The 15,660-nt window shown below is 49.2% G+C and overlaps 1 protein-coding gene across 3 annotated transcripts in view; it reads right to left on the reverse strand.

Annotated features, from left to right (window-relative positions):
• Positions 1-15,660, reverse strand: part of LOC134984807 (oocyte zinc finger protein XlCOF6-like) — a 121,533-nt gene that overhangs the window by 32,312 nt on the left and 73,561 nt on the right. Inside the window, exons 1-4 of one of the 3 annotated variants that reach the window (XM_063950288.1) lie at positions 15,492-15,629; positions 6,310-6,501; positions 2,354-2,432; positions 2,138-2,235 (exon numbers count right to left, since the gene is read on the reverse strand). In XM_063950288.1, the coding sequence (XP_063806358.1) occupies positions 2,138-2,235; positions 2,354-2,387 (132 nt within the window). In that variant the 5' untranslated portion in view covers positions 2,388-2,432; positions 6,310-6,501; positions 15,492-15,629. Of the gene's footprint in view, positions 1-2,137; positions 2,236-2,353; positions 2,433-6,309; positions 6,502-15,491; positions 15,630-15,660 lie in introns of those variants that run through there. The other 2 variants (XM_063950290.1, XM_063950289.1) reach the window with 2 other exon arrangements.

The raw sequence follows: 15,660 nt of genomic DNA on the forward strand, positions 1-15,660 counted from the left end.
TTGCAAGAACACTCGGTGATGTGACTATGACAGCACAAACCGGGAGTTCAAGAGATATAAATCGATATGGTGACTATAAATCACAAGGAAAAATACACAGTAAGTATATCTTGTGATACAATCCTATATTATACAGAAAGAAATCTGATACACTTAGTCCCTCAGGTATAACAATATAGGAATAGCACGCTGAGTGAAATACTCTGCAATAAGGCAGCCACGCAGCAGCTACATGCACACACACATATATAGTCACACACGTACCATGCAGAAATCATACACCATAAACTGCACTGGACTAGCAATACAAAGTAATACTCAGTATGGCTATATGTGATAACAATAGATATAACAATATAGGAGTAGCCCACTGAGTGAAATACCATGCAATAAGGCAGCCACGCAGCAGCTACATGCACACATACATATATAGTCACACACGTACCATGCAGACATTATACACCATAAACTGCACTGGACTAGCAATACAAAGTAATACTCAGTACGGCTATATGTGATAACAATAGATATAACAATATAGGAATAGCACGCCGAGTGAAATACTCTGCAATAAGGCAGCCACGCAGCAGCTACATGCACACACACATATATAGTCACACACGTACCATGCAGAAATTATACACCATAAACTGCACTGGACTAGCAATACAAAGTAATACTCAGTATGGCTATATGTGATAACAATAGATATAACAATATAGGAATAGCCCACTGAGTGAAATACTCTGCAATAAGGCAGCCACGCAGCAGCTACATGCACACACACATATATAGTCACACACGTACCATGCAGAAATTATATACCATAAACTGCTCTGGACTAGCAATACAAAGTAATACTCAGTATGGCTATATGTGATAACAATAGATATAACAATATAGGAATAGCCCACTGAGTGAAATACTCTGCAATAAGGCAGCCACGCAGCAGCTACATGCACACACACATATATAGTCACACACGTACCATGCAGAAATTATATACCATAAACTGCACTGGACTAGCAACACAAAGTAATACTCAGTATTGATAACAATAGATATAACAATGCACAGTAGGTACTGGATGTATATCACAGGGTGTTTGTACCACACAACCCTGACTGTATGCACTCTTTCTTACCTAACACAGTCCCAGTGACAGGTAGAATACTAAGTGTCCTGTAGGAAGCACAGAGCTGGCAGTCAGGAGGTTCTACAGAGGAGGATTTGCCCCAGCATTCCCAGGAACAGCTCAGCCCTGTCTGTAATGGCCGCTGCCCGGGAGTGAAGGAGAGAGAGAGATGCAGCTCCAGGGCGGGAACATTTGCAGAAATAACGCCCTGGGGCCGGGGGAGGGGCCACAGGTCAGATCTGCTCCCCCTGCTGACATCCCCACCGGGCGCTGCGGGCAGTGAAAAGCGGGGTTATGTATAATAAAAAACCCAGACCTGTGCCCTGTAATGGTCCCTGATGGCTAGTGGAGCACAGTGTCCACAACAGCGCACGCGCAGCCCGCCTCCTACAGCCGTGCTGGATCGCGGTAAAGTGCGGCCAGAGAGACCGCTTACCTCCCCCGTACCTGCGGCCCCACGATCCGGGAGGACGGCGGCGAGTGTGTGACTGATGTTGTGAAAGAACCGGAGCCTCCGCTGCAGTGACCCGGCAACCAGGGCGCGGGAGTATACAGCACCGCTGGGGGTGATGGAGCTGCAGTCAGGGACGTCTGTGAGACGTTACCGGCTGCAGCCCTGTTACTCTGTCAGAAGAATCTTCAGTCTTTTCCTTTACAATAAACCCATCAATAGGCTGCCTAATGCAGCACCCCTGTTATGTGCCTACTTACTGCAAGACACCAACTTACAGACTGAGCTCCTGTGCACGGAGGCGGGGCTATAGAGGAGGCGGGGCTATAGAGGAGGCGGCACTGAGCATCTTGGGAACAGTCAAAAGCTCTGAGCCTGTTGGTGCCTCGGATCAAGATCCTACTCTACACCCGATGTTAATCCTTGTGGAGTCCAGCGTACCCCGCAGCAGAAAATACAATGGCATTTACATAGTGATTAAACTGAGGTGAAACAGTATAATATCAGTGTATAAGTCACGCTGCTCTACTCTCACCCTAAATCCCACCTACCTGATCCTCCTGTGGGATCCTGTGATTCTCCTCTGTACAATCCTGGGAATACAGAGGACGGGGACATCTCTCTGGGGTATCTCTGTTACTGGGCCCATCTGTGGGAGACACACAGTGACTGAGTACAGTGTATATATGTGATTATCAGGTGATGTGTGTATATAGGGGGCCCCATACCTGCTCTCCCCTGTACAATACATGACAGTCTCCTCTTACCCAGTGATGTGAGCGGCCGGTGATTCTCCATCATCACGTCCTTGTACAGACCCCTGTGTTCCTCTATATACTCCCCCTCCTGCATGGAGACATAGACAGTGACATCCTGACACCTTATAGGAACCTGACACACACAGTGATACAGTCATCACCCAGACACGTCCCCCGGTGTTACTGTATTATGTCCCATTCCCAGCAGTCACCTCTCCAGTCATCACCCAGACACATCCCCTGGTGTTACTGTATAATGTCCCATTCCCAGCAGTCACCTCTCCAGTCATCACCCAGACACATCCCCTGGTGTTACTGTATAATGTCCCATTCCCAGCAGTCACCTCTCCAGTCATCACCCAGACACATCCCCTGGTGTTACTGTATAATGTCCCATTCCCAGCAGTCACCTCTCCAGTCATCACCCAGACACATCCCCTGGTGTTACTGTATTATGTCCCATTCCCAGCAGTCACCTCTCCAGTCATCACCCAGACACATCCCCTGGTGTTACTGTATAATGTCCCATTCCCAGCAGTCACCTCTCCAGTCACCACCCAGACACGTCCCCTGATGTTACTGTATAATGCCCCATTCCCAGCAGTCACCTCTCCAGTCATCACCCAGACACATCCCCTGGTGTGACTGTATTATGTCCCATTCCCAGCAGTCACCTCTCCAGTCATCACCCAGACACATCCCCTGGTGTTACTGTATAATGCCCCATTCCCAGCAGTCACCTCTCCAGTCATCACCCAGACACAACCCCTGGTGTTACTGTATAATGTCCCATTCCCAGCAGTCACCTCTCCAGTCATCACCCAGACACGTTCCCTGGTGTTACTGTATAATGTCTCATTCCCGGCAGTCACCTCTACAGTCATCACCCAGACACGTTCCCTGGTGTTACTGTATAATGCCCCATTCCCAGCAGTCACCTCTCCAGTCACCACCCAGACACATCCCCTGGTGTTACTGTATAATGTCCCATTCCCAGCAGTCACCTCTCCAGTCATCACCCAGACACGTCCCCTGGTGTTACTGTATAATGCCCAATTCCCAGCAGTCACCTCTCCAGTCATCACCCAGACACATCTCCTAGTGTTACTGTATACTGTCCCATTCCCAGCAATCACCCAGACATGTCCCCTGGTGTTACTGTATAATGTCCCATTCCCAGCAGTCACCTCTCCAGTCATCACCCAGACACATCCCCCTGTGTTACTGTATAATGTCCCATTCCCAGTAGTCACTTATCCAGTCATTACCCAGACACGTCCCCCGGTGTTACTGTATAATGTCCCATTCCCAGCAGTCACCTCTCTCTCATAACCAAGACACGTCCCCTGGTGTTACTGTATAATGTCCCATTCCCAGCAGTCACTTATCCAGTCATCACCCAGACACATCCCCCGGTGTTACTGTATAATGTCCCATTCCCAGCAGTCACCTCTCCAGTCACCACCCAGACACGTCCCCTGATGTTACTGTATAATGCCCCATTCCCAGCAGTCACCTCTCCAGTCATCACCCAGACACATCTCCTGGTGTTACTGTATAATGTCCCATTCCCAGCAGTCATCTCTCCAGTCATCACCCAGACACATCCCCTGGTGTTACTGTATTATGTCCCATTCCCAGCAGTCACCTCTCCAGTCATCACCCAGACACATCCCCTGGTGTTACTGTATAATGCCCCATTCCCAGCAGTCACCTCTCCAGTCATCACCCAGACACAACCCCTGGTGTTACTGTATAATGTCCCATTCCCAGCAGTCACCTCTCCAGTCATCACCCAGACACGTTCCCTGGTGTTACTGTATAATGTCTCATTCCCGGCAGTCACCTCTACAGTCACCACCCAGACACATCCCCTGGTGTTACTGTATAATGTCCCATTCCCAGCAATCACCCAGACATGTCCCCTGGTGTTACTGTATAATGTCCCATTCCCAGCAGTCACCTCTCCAGTCATCACCCAGACACATCCCCCTGTGTTACTGTATAATGTCCCATTCCCAGTAGTCACTTATCCAGTCATTACCCAGACACGTCCCCCGGTGTTACTGTATAATGTCCCATTCCCAGCAGTCACCTCTCTCTCATAACCAAGACACGTCCCCTGGTGTTACTGTATAATGTCCCATTCCCAGCAGTCACTTATCCAGTCATCACCCAGACACATCCCCCGGTGTTACTGTATAATGTCCCATTCCCAGCAGTCACCTCTCCAGTCATCACCCAGATACATCCCTTGGTGTTACTGTATAATGTCCCATTCCCAGCAGTCACTTCTCCAGTCATCACCCAGACACGTCCCCCGGTGTTACTGTATAATGTCCCATTCCCAGCAGTCACCTCTCCAGTCATCACCCAGACACATCCACTGGTGTTACTGTATAATGTCCCATTCCCAGCAGACACCTCTCCATTCATCACCCAGACACTTCCTCTGGTGTTACTGTATAATGTTCCATTCCCAGCAGTCACCTCTCCAGTCATCACCCAGACACCCCCCCCCCCGGTGTTACTGTATAATGTCCCATTCCCAGAAGTCACCTCTCCAGTCATCACCCAGACACATCTCCTGGTGTTACTGTATAATGTCCCATTCCCAGCAGTCATCTCTCCAGTCATCACCCAGACACATCCCCTGGTGTTACTGTATACTGTCCCATTCCCAGCAATCACCCAGACATGTCCCCTGGTGTTACTGTATAATGTCCCATTCCCAGCAGTCACCTCTCCAGTCATCACCCAGACACGTCCCCTGGTGTTACTGTATAATGTCCCATTCCCAGCAGTCACCTCTCCAGTCATCACCCAGACACATCTCCTAGTGTTACTGTATACTGTCCCATTCCCAGCAATCACCCAGACATGTCCCCTGGTGTTACTGTATAATGTCCCATTCCCAGCAGTCACCTCTCCAGTCATCACCCAGACACATCCCCCTGTGTTACTGTATAATGTCCCATTCCCAGTAGTCACTTATCCAGTCATTACCCAGACACGTCCCCCGGTGTTACTGTATAATGTCCCATTCCCAGCAGTCACCTCTCTCTCATAACCAAGACACGTCCCCTGGTGTTACTGTATAATGTCCCATTCCCAGCAGTCACTTATCCAGTCATCACCCAGACACATCCCCCGGTGTTACTGTATAATGTCCCATTCCCAGCAGTCACCTCTCCAGTCATCACCCAGATACATCCCTTGGTGTTACTGTATAATGTCCCATTCCCAGCAGTCACCTCTCCAGTCATCACCCAGACACGTCCCCCGGTGTTACTGTATAATGTCCCATTCCCAGCAGTCACCTCTCCAGTCATCACCCAGACACATCCACTGGTGTTACTGTATAATGTCCCATTCCCAGCAGACACCTCTCCATTCATCACCCAGACACTTCCTCTGGTGTTACTGTATAATGTTCCATTCCCAGCAGTCACCTCTCCAGTCATCACCCAGACACCCCCCCCGGTGTTACTGTATAATGTCCCATTCCCAGAAGTCACCTCTCCAGTCATCACCCAGACACATCTCCTGGTGTTACTGTATAATGTCCCATTCCCAGCAGTCATCTCTCCAGTCATCACCCAGACACATCCCCTGGTGTTACTGTATACTGTCCCATTCCCAGCAATCACCCAGACATGTCCCCTGGTGTTACTGTATAATGTCCCATTCCCAGCAGTCACCTCTCCAGTCATCACCCAGACACATCCCCTGGTGTTACTGTATAATGCCCCATTCCCAGCAGTCACCTCTCCAGTCATCACCCAGACACGTCCCCCGGGGTTACTGTATAATGTCCCATTCCCAGCAGTCACTTATCCAGTCATTACCCAGACACGTCCCCCGGTGTTACTGTATAATGTCCCACTCCCAGCAGTCACCTCTCCAGTCATCACCCAGACACGTCCCCTGGTGTTACTGTATAATGTCCCATTCCCAGCAGTCACCTCTCCTGTCAGCAGCTGAATGATCTTGTTGGTGAGTTCCAGGATCTTCTGGTCACTGTGTCTCTCATGTATCAGTGAGTGAGGTGGAGGCACCGTGATGGGGCTGTGGGTCCTGCTTAGTCAACCTGACACACGAGGATGGCTGCTGGGTGTCTCACACTCACCAAAGGTCGTCTTCACTACTGTATTACCCTGCAAAATGGGGGAGACATCAATATTGCTGCAAATACTCCCAGATCCCTTCAGCTCCCCAGTCATGTCCCTGCATTATTACTATAGATATAAGCGATGTCACTGTGATGCTCCCAGATCCCCTCACCTCCCCAGTCATGTCCCTGTATTATTTCTATAGATATAAGTGATGTCACTGTGACGCTCCCAGATACCTTCACCTCCCCAGTCATGTCCCTGTATTATTACTATAGATATAAATGACGTCACTGTGATGCTCCCAGATCCTCTCACCTCCCCAGTCATGTCCCTGTATTATTACTATAGATATAAATGACGTCACTGTGATGCTCCCAGATCCTCTCACCTCCCCAGTCATGTCCCTGTATTATTACTAGAGATATAAGTGATGTCACTGTGATGCTCACAGATCCCTTCACCTTCCCAGTTATGTCTCTGTATTATTACTATAGATATAAGTGACATCACTGTGACACTCCTAGGAGTCTGATATACATTTGCTTCATACTGCTCCAATTATCATCTGTTACACATACCAGGGATATTATGGTGTCTGCTTTTATACATCCTAGATTTTGAGCAATATTTTCAATCCCCACAATTACATATAATCAAATTAATAATAAGAATTTACTTACCGATAATTCTATTTCTCGGAGTCCGTAGTGGATGCTGGGGTTCCTGAAAGGACCATGGGGGATAGCGGCTCCGCAGGAGACAGGGCACAAAAAGTAAAGCTTTAGGATCAGGTGGTGTGCACTGGCTCCTCCCCCTATGACCCTCCTCCAAGCCTCAGTTAAGATACTGTGCCCGGACGAGCGTACACAATAAGGAAGGATTTTGAATCCCGGGTAAGACTCATACCAGCCACACCAATCACACTGTACAACCTGTGATCTGAACCCAGTTAACAGTATGATAACAGCGGAGCCTCTGAAAAGATGGCTCACAACAATAATAACCCGATTTTTGTAACTATGTACAAGTATTGCAGATAATCCGCACTTGGGATGGGCGCCCAGCATCCACTACGGACTCCGAGAAATAGAATTATCGGTAAGTAAATTCTTATTTTCTCTATCGTCCTAGTGGATGCTGGGGTTCCTGAAAGGACCATGGGGATTATACCAAAGCTCCCAAACGGGCGGGAGAGTGCGGATGACTCTGCAGCACCGAATGAGAGAACTCCAGGTCCTCCTCAGCCAGGGTATCAAATTTGTAGAATTTAGCAAACGTGTTTGCCCCTGACCAAGTAGCTGCTCGGCAAAGTTGTAAAGCCGAGACCCCTCGGGCAGCCGCCCAAGATGAGCCCACTTTCCTTGTGGAATGGGCTTTTACTGATTTTGGCTGTGGCAATCCTGCCACAGAATGTGCAAGCTGAATTGTACTACAAATCCAACGAGCAATCGTCTGCTTAGAAGCAGGAGCACCCAGCTTGTTGGGTGCATACAGGATAAACAGCGAGTCAGATTTTCTGACTCCAGCCGTCCTGGAAACATATTTTCAAGGCCCTGACAACGTCAAGCAACTTAGAGTCCTCTAAGTCCCTGGTAGCCGCAGGTACCACAATAGGTTGGTTCATGTGAAATGCAGAAACCACCTTAGGTAGAAATTGAGGACGAGTCCTCAATTCCGCCCTGTCAGAATGAAAAATTAAGTAAGGGCTTTTATACGATAAAGCCGCCAATTCTGACACACGCCTGGCTGAAGCCAAGGCTAACAGCATCGACACCTTCCATGTGAGATATTTTAAGTCCACAGTGGAAAGTGGTTCAAACCAATGTGACTTTAGAAAACTCAACACCACATTGAGATCCCAAGGTGCCACTGGAGGCACAAAAGGAGGCTGTATGTGCAGGACCCCTTTTACAAATGTCTGAACTTCAGGTACTGAAGCCAGTTCTTTCTGGAAGAAAATCGACAGGGCCGAAATTTGAACCTTAATGGACCCTAATTTTAGGCCCATAGACAGTCCTGTTTGCAGGAAATGAAGGAAACGACCCAGTTGAAATTCCTCTGTAGGGGCCTTCTTGGCCTCACACCACGCAACATATTTACGCCAAATGCGGTGATAATGTTTTGCGGTTACGTCCTTCCTGGCTTTGACCAGAGTAGGGATGACTTCTTCTGGAATGCCTTTTTCCCTCAGGATCCGGCGTTCAACCGCCATGCCGTCAAACGCAGCCGCGGTAAGTCTTGGAACAGACAAGGCTCCTGCAGTAGCAGGTCCTTTCTTAGAGGTAGAGGCCACGGTTCGTCCGTGAGCATCTCTTGAAGTTCCGGGTACCAAGTCCGTCTTGGCCAATCCGGAACCACGAGTATAGTTCTTACTCCTCTCCTTCTTATGATTCTCAGTACTTTTGGTATGAGAGGCAGAGGAGGGAACACATACACTGACTGGTACACCCACGGCGTTACCAGAGCGTCCACTGCTATTGCCTGAGGGTCCCTTGACCTGGCGCAATATCTGTCCAGTTTTTTGTTGAGGCGGGACGCCATCATGTCCACCTTTGGTTTTTCCCAACGGTTTACAATCAGGTGGAAGACTTCTGGGTGAAGTCCCCACTCTCCCGGGTGAAGGTCGTGTCTGCTGAGGAAGTCTGCTTCCCAGTTGTCCACTCCCGGAATGAATACTGCTGACAGTGCTATCACATGATTTTCCGCCCAGCGAAGAATCCTTGCAGCTTCTGCCATTGCCCTCCTGCTTCTCGTGCCGCCCTGTCTGTTTACGTGGGCGACTGACGTGATGTTGTCCGATTGGATCAACACCGCCTGACCCTGAAGCAGAGGTTTTGCTTGACTTAGGGCATTGTAAATGGCCCTTAGTTCCAGAATGTTTATATGAAGAGACGTTTCCAGGCTTGACCACAGGCCCTGGAAATTCCTTCCCTGTGTGACTGCTCCCCAGCCTCTCAGGCTGGCATCCGTGGTTACCAGGATCCAATCCTGAATGCCAAATCTGCGGCCCTCTAGTAGATGAGCACTCTGCAGCCACCACAGGAGAGACACCCTTGTCCTTGGCGACAGGGTTATCCGCTGATGCATCTGCAGATGTGATCCGGACCATTTGTCCAGTAGATCCCACTGAAATGTTCTTGCATGGAATCTTCCGAATGGAATCGCTTCGTAAGAAGCCACCATTTTCCCCAGGACCCTCGTGCACTGATGCACTGAGACCTGTCCTGGTTTTAGGAGGTTCCTGACTAGCTCGGATAACTCCCTGGCCTTCTCCTCCGGGAGAAACGCCTTCTTCTGGACTGTGTCCAGAATCATTCCTAGGAACAGTAGACGTGTCGTTGGAATCAGCTGCGATTTTGGAATATTTAGAATCCACCCGTGCTGACGTAACACTACCTGAGATAGTGCTACTCCGACTTCTAACTGTTCCCTGGATCTTGCCCTTATCAGGAGATCGTCCAAGTAAGGGATAATTAAAATGTCTTTTCTTCTTAGAAGAATCATCATTTCGGCCATTACCTTGGTAAAGACCCGAGGTGCCGTGGACAATCCAAACGGCAGCGTCTGAAACTGATAATGACAGTTTTGTACTACAAACCTGAGGTACCCTTGGTGAGAAGGGTATATCGGGACGTGGAGATAAGCATCCTTGATGTCCAGAGACACCATATAGTCCCCTTCTTCCAGGTTTGCTATCACTGCTCTGAGTGACTCCATCTTGAATTTGAACCTTTTTATGTAAGTGTTCAAGGATTTCAGATTTAAAATTGGTCTCACCGAGCCGTCCGGCTTCGGTACCACAAACAGCGTGGAATAATACCCCTTTCCTTGTTGCAGGAGGGGTACCTTGATTATCACCTGCTGGGAATACAGCTTGTGAATGGCTGCCAAAACTGCCTCCCTGTCGGAGGGAGACTTTGGTAAAGCAGACTTCAGGAAACGACGAGGGGGAAACGCCTCGAATTCCAGTTTGTACCCCTGCGATACTACCTGTAGAATCCAGGGATCCACTTGCGAGTGAGCCCACTGCGCGTTGAAATTCTTGAGACGGGCCCCCACCATATCTGAGTCTGCTTGTAAAGCCCCAGCGTCATGCTGAAGACTTGGCAGAAGCAGGGGAGGGCTTCTGCTCCTGTGAAGCGGCTGCATGGTGCAGTCTTTTTCCTCTTCCTCTGCCCCGGGGCAGAAAAGAGTGGCCTTTTGCTCGCTTGTACTTATGGGAACGAAAGGACTGAGTTTGAAAAGACGGTGTCTTTTTCTGCTGATGTGGAGTGACCTGGGGTAAAAAGGTGGATTTTCCAGCCGTTGCCGTGGCCACCAGGTCCGATAGACCAGCCCCAAATAACTCCTCCCCTTTATACGGCAATACTTCCATGTGCCGTTTGGAATCCGCATCCCCTGACCACTGTCGCGTCCATAACGCTCTTCTGGCAGAGATGGACATAGCACTTATTCTTGATGCCAGGGTGCAAATATCCCTCTGTGCATCACGCATATATAGTAGTGCATCCTTTAAATGTTCTATAGTTAACAAAATATTGTCCCTATCCAGGGTATCAATATTCTCGGTCAGGGAATCCGACCATGCGACTCCAGCACTGCACATCCAGGCTGAGGCGATTGCTGGTCGCAGTATAACACCAGTATGTGTGTATATACTTTTTAGGATATTTTCCAGCCTTCTATCAGCTGGTTCTTTGAGGGTAGCCGTATCAGGAGACGGTAACGCTACTTGTTTTGATAAACGTGTGAGCGCCTTATCTACCCTAGGGGGTGTTTCCCAACGCGCCCTAACCTCTGGCGGGAAAGGATATAATGCTAATAATTTTTTAGAAATTAGCTGTTTTTTATCGGGGGAAACCCACGCTTTTTCACACACCTCATTTATTTCCTCTGACTCAGGAAAAAATATTGGTAGTTTTTTCTCTCCCCACATAATACCCTTCTTTGTGGTACTTGTAGTGTCAGAAAGGTTCAATGCCTCTTTCATTGCCGTGATCATGTAACGTGTGGCCCTACTGGACATTACGTTTGTCTCGTCACCGTCGACACTAGACTCAGTATCTGTGTCAGGGTCTGTGTCGACCCACTGAGGTAACGGGCGTTTTAGCGCCCCTGACGGTGTCTGAGACGCCTGGACAGGCACTAATTGATTTGCCGGCTGTCTCATGTCGTCAACAGTTTTCTGCAAATTGCTGACATTATCACTTAATTGTTTAAATACAATCATCCAGTCAGGTGTCGACTCCCTAGGGGGTGACATCACCAACACAGGCAACTGCTCCGCCTCCACATAATTTTCCTCCTCATACATGTCGACACACGCGTACCGACACACAGCACACACACCGGGAATGCTCTGATAGAGGACAGGACCCCACTTAGCCCTTTGGAGAGACAGAGGGAGAGTCTGCCAGCACACACCCAGCGCTATATATATATATACAGGGATAACCTTATATAAGTGTTATTCCCTTATAGCTGCTGTTATTATCGTTATTTGCTGCCAAAAATGCCCCCCCCTTCTCTTTTTTACCCTGATTCTGAAGCAGGACTGCAGGGGAGAGTCAGGGAGCCGTCCTTCCAGCGGAGCTGTGAGGGAAAATGGCGCTTGTGTGCTGAGGAGATAGGCTCCGCCCCTTCACGACGTCCTTATCTCCCGCTTTTCTGTGTAAAATGGCAGGGGATTAAAATACATCCATATAGCCCAGGAGCTATATGTGATGTATTCTGTTTTGCCACCTAAGGTATTCCGTTATATTGCGTCTCAGGGCGCTCCCCCCCCAGCGCCCTGCACCCTCAGTGACCGGAGTGTGAAGTGTGCTGAGAGCAATGGCGCACAGCTGCGGTGCTGTGCGCTACCTTAGTCTGAAGACAGGATGTCTTCTGCCGCCGATTTCACCGGACCTCTTCGTCTCTTCTGGCTCTGTAAGGGGGACGGCGGCGCGGCTCCGGTGACCCATCCAGGCTGAACCTGTGATCGTCCCTCTGGAGCTAGTGTCCAGTAGCCTAAGAAACCCGATCCACTCTGCACTCAGGTGAGTCCGTTTCTTCTCCCCTTAGTCCCACGGTGCAGTGAGCCTGTTGCCAGCAGGACTCACTGAAAATAAAAAAACCTAACTAAACTTTTATTCTAAGCAGCTCAGGAGAGCCACCTAGATTGCACCCTTCTCGGCCGGGCACAAAAATCTAACTGAGGCTTGGAGGGGGGTCATAGGGGGAGGAGCCAGTGCACACCACCTGATCCTAAAGCTTTACTTTTTGTGCCCTGTCTCCTGCGGAGCCGCTATCCCCCATGGTCCTTTCAGGAACCCCAGCATCCACTAGGACGATAGAGAAAATAGTAATAATAAATAAGAATTTACTCACCGGTAATTCTATTTCTCGTAGTCCGTAGTGGATGCTGGGAACTCCGTAAGGACCATGGGGAATAGCGGGCTCCGCAGGAGACTGGGCACAACTAAAGAAAGCTTTAGGACTACCTGGTGTGCACTGGCTCCTCCCCCTATGACCCTCCTGCAGACCACAGTTAGGAAACTGTGCCCGGAAGAGCTGACACAATAAGGAAAGGATTTTGAATCCCGGGTAAGACTCATACCAGCCACACCAATCACACCGTACAACTCGTGATACTATACCCAGTCAACAGTATGAAGAACAACTGAGCCTCTCAACAGATGGCTCAACATTAACCCTTTAGTTGGACAATAACTATATACAAGTATTGCAGACAATCCGCACTTGGAATGGGCGCCCAGCATCCACTACGGACTACGAGAAATAGAATTACCGGTGAGTAAATTCTTATTTTCTCTGACGTCCTAGTGGATGCTGGGAACTCCGTAAGGACCATGGGGATTATACCAAAGCTCCCAAACAGGCGGGAGAGTGCGGCTGACTCTGCAGCACCGAATGAGCAAACTCAAGGTCCTCCTCAGCCAGGGTATCAAACTTGTAGAATCTTGCAAATTGCCGGTCCCAGTATAGTACCTGAGTGTGTATATACAGACTTCAGGATAGCCTCCTGCTTTCTATCCGCAGGCTCCTTTAGGGCGGCCTTATCCTGAGACGGTAGTGCCACCTTTTTTGACAAGCGTGTGAGCGCCTTATCCACTCTAGGGGATCTCTCCCAACGTATCCTGTCCTCTGGCGGGAAAGGGTACGCCATTAGTAACTTTTTAGAAATTACCAGTTTTTTATCGGGGGAAGCCCACGCTTCTTCACATACTTCATTTAACTCCTCAGATGGGGGAAAAACCACTGGTTCCTTTTTCTCCCCAAACATAATAACCTTTTTTGTGGTAACTGGGTTAATGTCAGAAATGTGCAACACATCTTTCATTGCCGTAATCATGTAACAGATGGCCCTATTGGAATGTACATTAGTCTCTTCATCGTCGACACTGGAATCAGTATCTGTGTCGACATCTGTGTCTGCCATCTGAGGTAGCAGACGTTTTTGAGCCCCTGATGGCTTTTGAGACGCCTGGGCAAGCACGGGCTGAGAAGCCGGCTGTCCCATGTCGTCAAACCTTTTATGTAAGGAGTTGACACTATCACGTAATTCCTTCCACATATCCATCCACTCAGGTGTCGACCCCGCAGGGGGTGACATCACATTTATCGGCATCTGCTCCGCCTCCACATAAGTCTCCTCATCAAACATGTCGACACAGCCGTACCGACACACCGCACACACACAGGGAATGCTCTGACTGAGGACAGGACCTCACAAAAGCCCTTTGGGGAGACAGAGGGAGAGTATGCCAGCACACACCAACAGCGCTATATAACACAGGGATATACACTATAACTGAGTGATTTTCCCAATAGCTGCTTATATAATTGATATTGCGCCTAAATTTAGTGCCCCCCCTCTCTTTTTTACCCTATTGAGCCTGGAAACTGCAGGGGAGAGCCTGGGGAGCGTCCTTCCAGCGGAGCTGTGAGAGGAAATGGCGCCAGTGTGCTGAGGGAGATAGCCCCGCCCCTTTTTCAGCTGACTTCTCCCGCTTTTATAATATTAATGTGGCAGGGGTATTTTACACATATATAGCTTTTTAGGCTATATTATGTGTGTTTGCCACTTGTTAAGGTACTCTAATTGCTGCCCCGGGCGCCCCCCCCCCCCCATCAGTGACCGGAGTGTGTGGTGTGCATAGGGAGCAATGGCGCACAGCTGCAGTGCTGTGCGCTACCTTAATGAAGACCGGAGTCTTCAGCCGCCGATTTCCAGGATTCTCTTCTTGCTTCTGGCTCTGTAAGGAGGACGGCGGCGCGGCTCCGGGACCGGACGACCGAGGCTGGGCCTGTGTTCAATCCCTCTGGAGCTAATGGTGTCCAGTAGCCTAAGAAGCCCAAGCTAGCTGCAAGCAGGTAGGTTCGCTTCTTCTCCCCTTAGTCCCTCGTTGCAGTGAGTCTGTTGCCAGCAGGTCTCACTGAAAATAAAAAACCTAAAATATACTTTCTTTCTAGGAGCTCAGGAGAGCCCCTAGTGTGCATCCAGCTCGGCTGGGCACAAAATTCTAACTGAGGCTTGGAGGAGGGTCATAGTGGGAGGAGCCAGTGCACACCAGGTAGTCCTAAAGCTTTATTTAGTTGTGCCCAGTCTCCTGCGGAGCCGCTATTCCCCACGGTCCTTACGGAGTTCCCAGCATCCACTAGGACGTTAGAGAAATAATAATAACGACACTAAAGGCTGCTCCCCAGTATAAAAATAATAACAGATGTCTTTAAAAGCAGGACACCTCAGACCATTCCTCCTGTATTGTAGGACATCACCACCACTCCCGACACATAATAATAATACCAGGACACCACATGCCACTCCCTCTGTATAATTATAATAATAATAATAATAATAATAAAAGGACACAACAGGCTGCTCCCTCTATATAATAATTTCTGGAAACCACAGTCTGCTCCCCCAGTAAAATAATAATAACAACAAGACACCACAGGCTGCTCCCCCTGTATAGTAATAATAACAGGACACCACAGGCTGCTCCCCCTGTATAGTAAGACGCCATTACCTGATCTCTACGGACACCGAAGATTCCTCTGTGTGGAATGGAGTACAGTGACCGGAAGTAAGGTGGATCGCACAGGCCGGAAGTAGGGAATGATTCGCACAGGCCGCTTCCTAGTTACTGGCCCCTCCCCTCCAACACACCTCCCACAGCCCGCCCTCTCTAATGAATA

Source organism: Pseudophryne corroboree (genome assembly GCF_028390025.1).
Source record: "Pseudophryne corroboree isolate aPseCor3 chromosome 3 unlocalized genomic scaffold, aPseCor3.hap2 SUPER_3_unloc_82, whole genome shotgun sequence".
Taxonomy (NCBI): Eukaryota; Metazoa; Chordata; class Amphibia; order Anura; family Myobatrachidae; genus Pseudophryne; species Pseudophryne corroboree.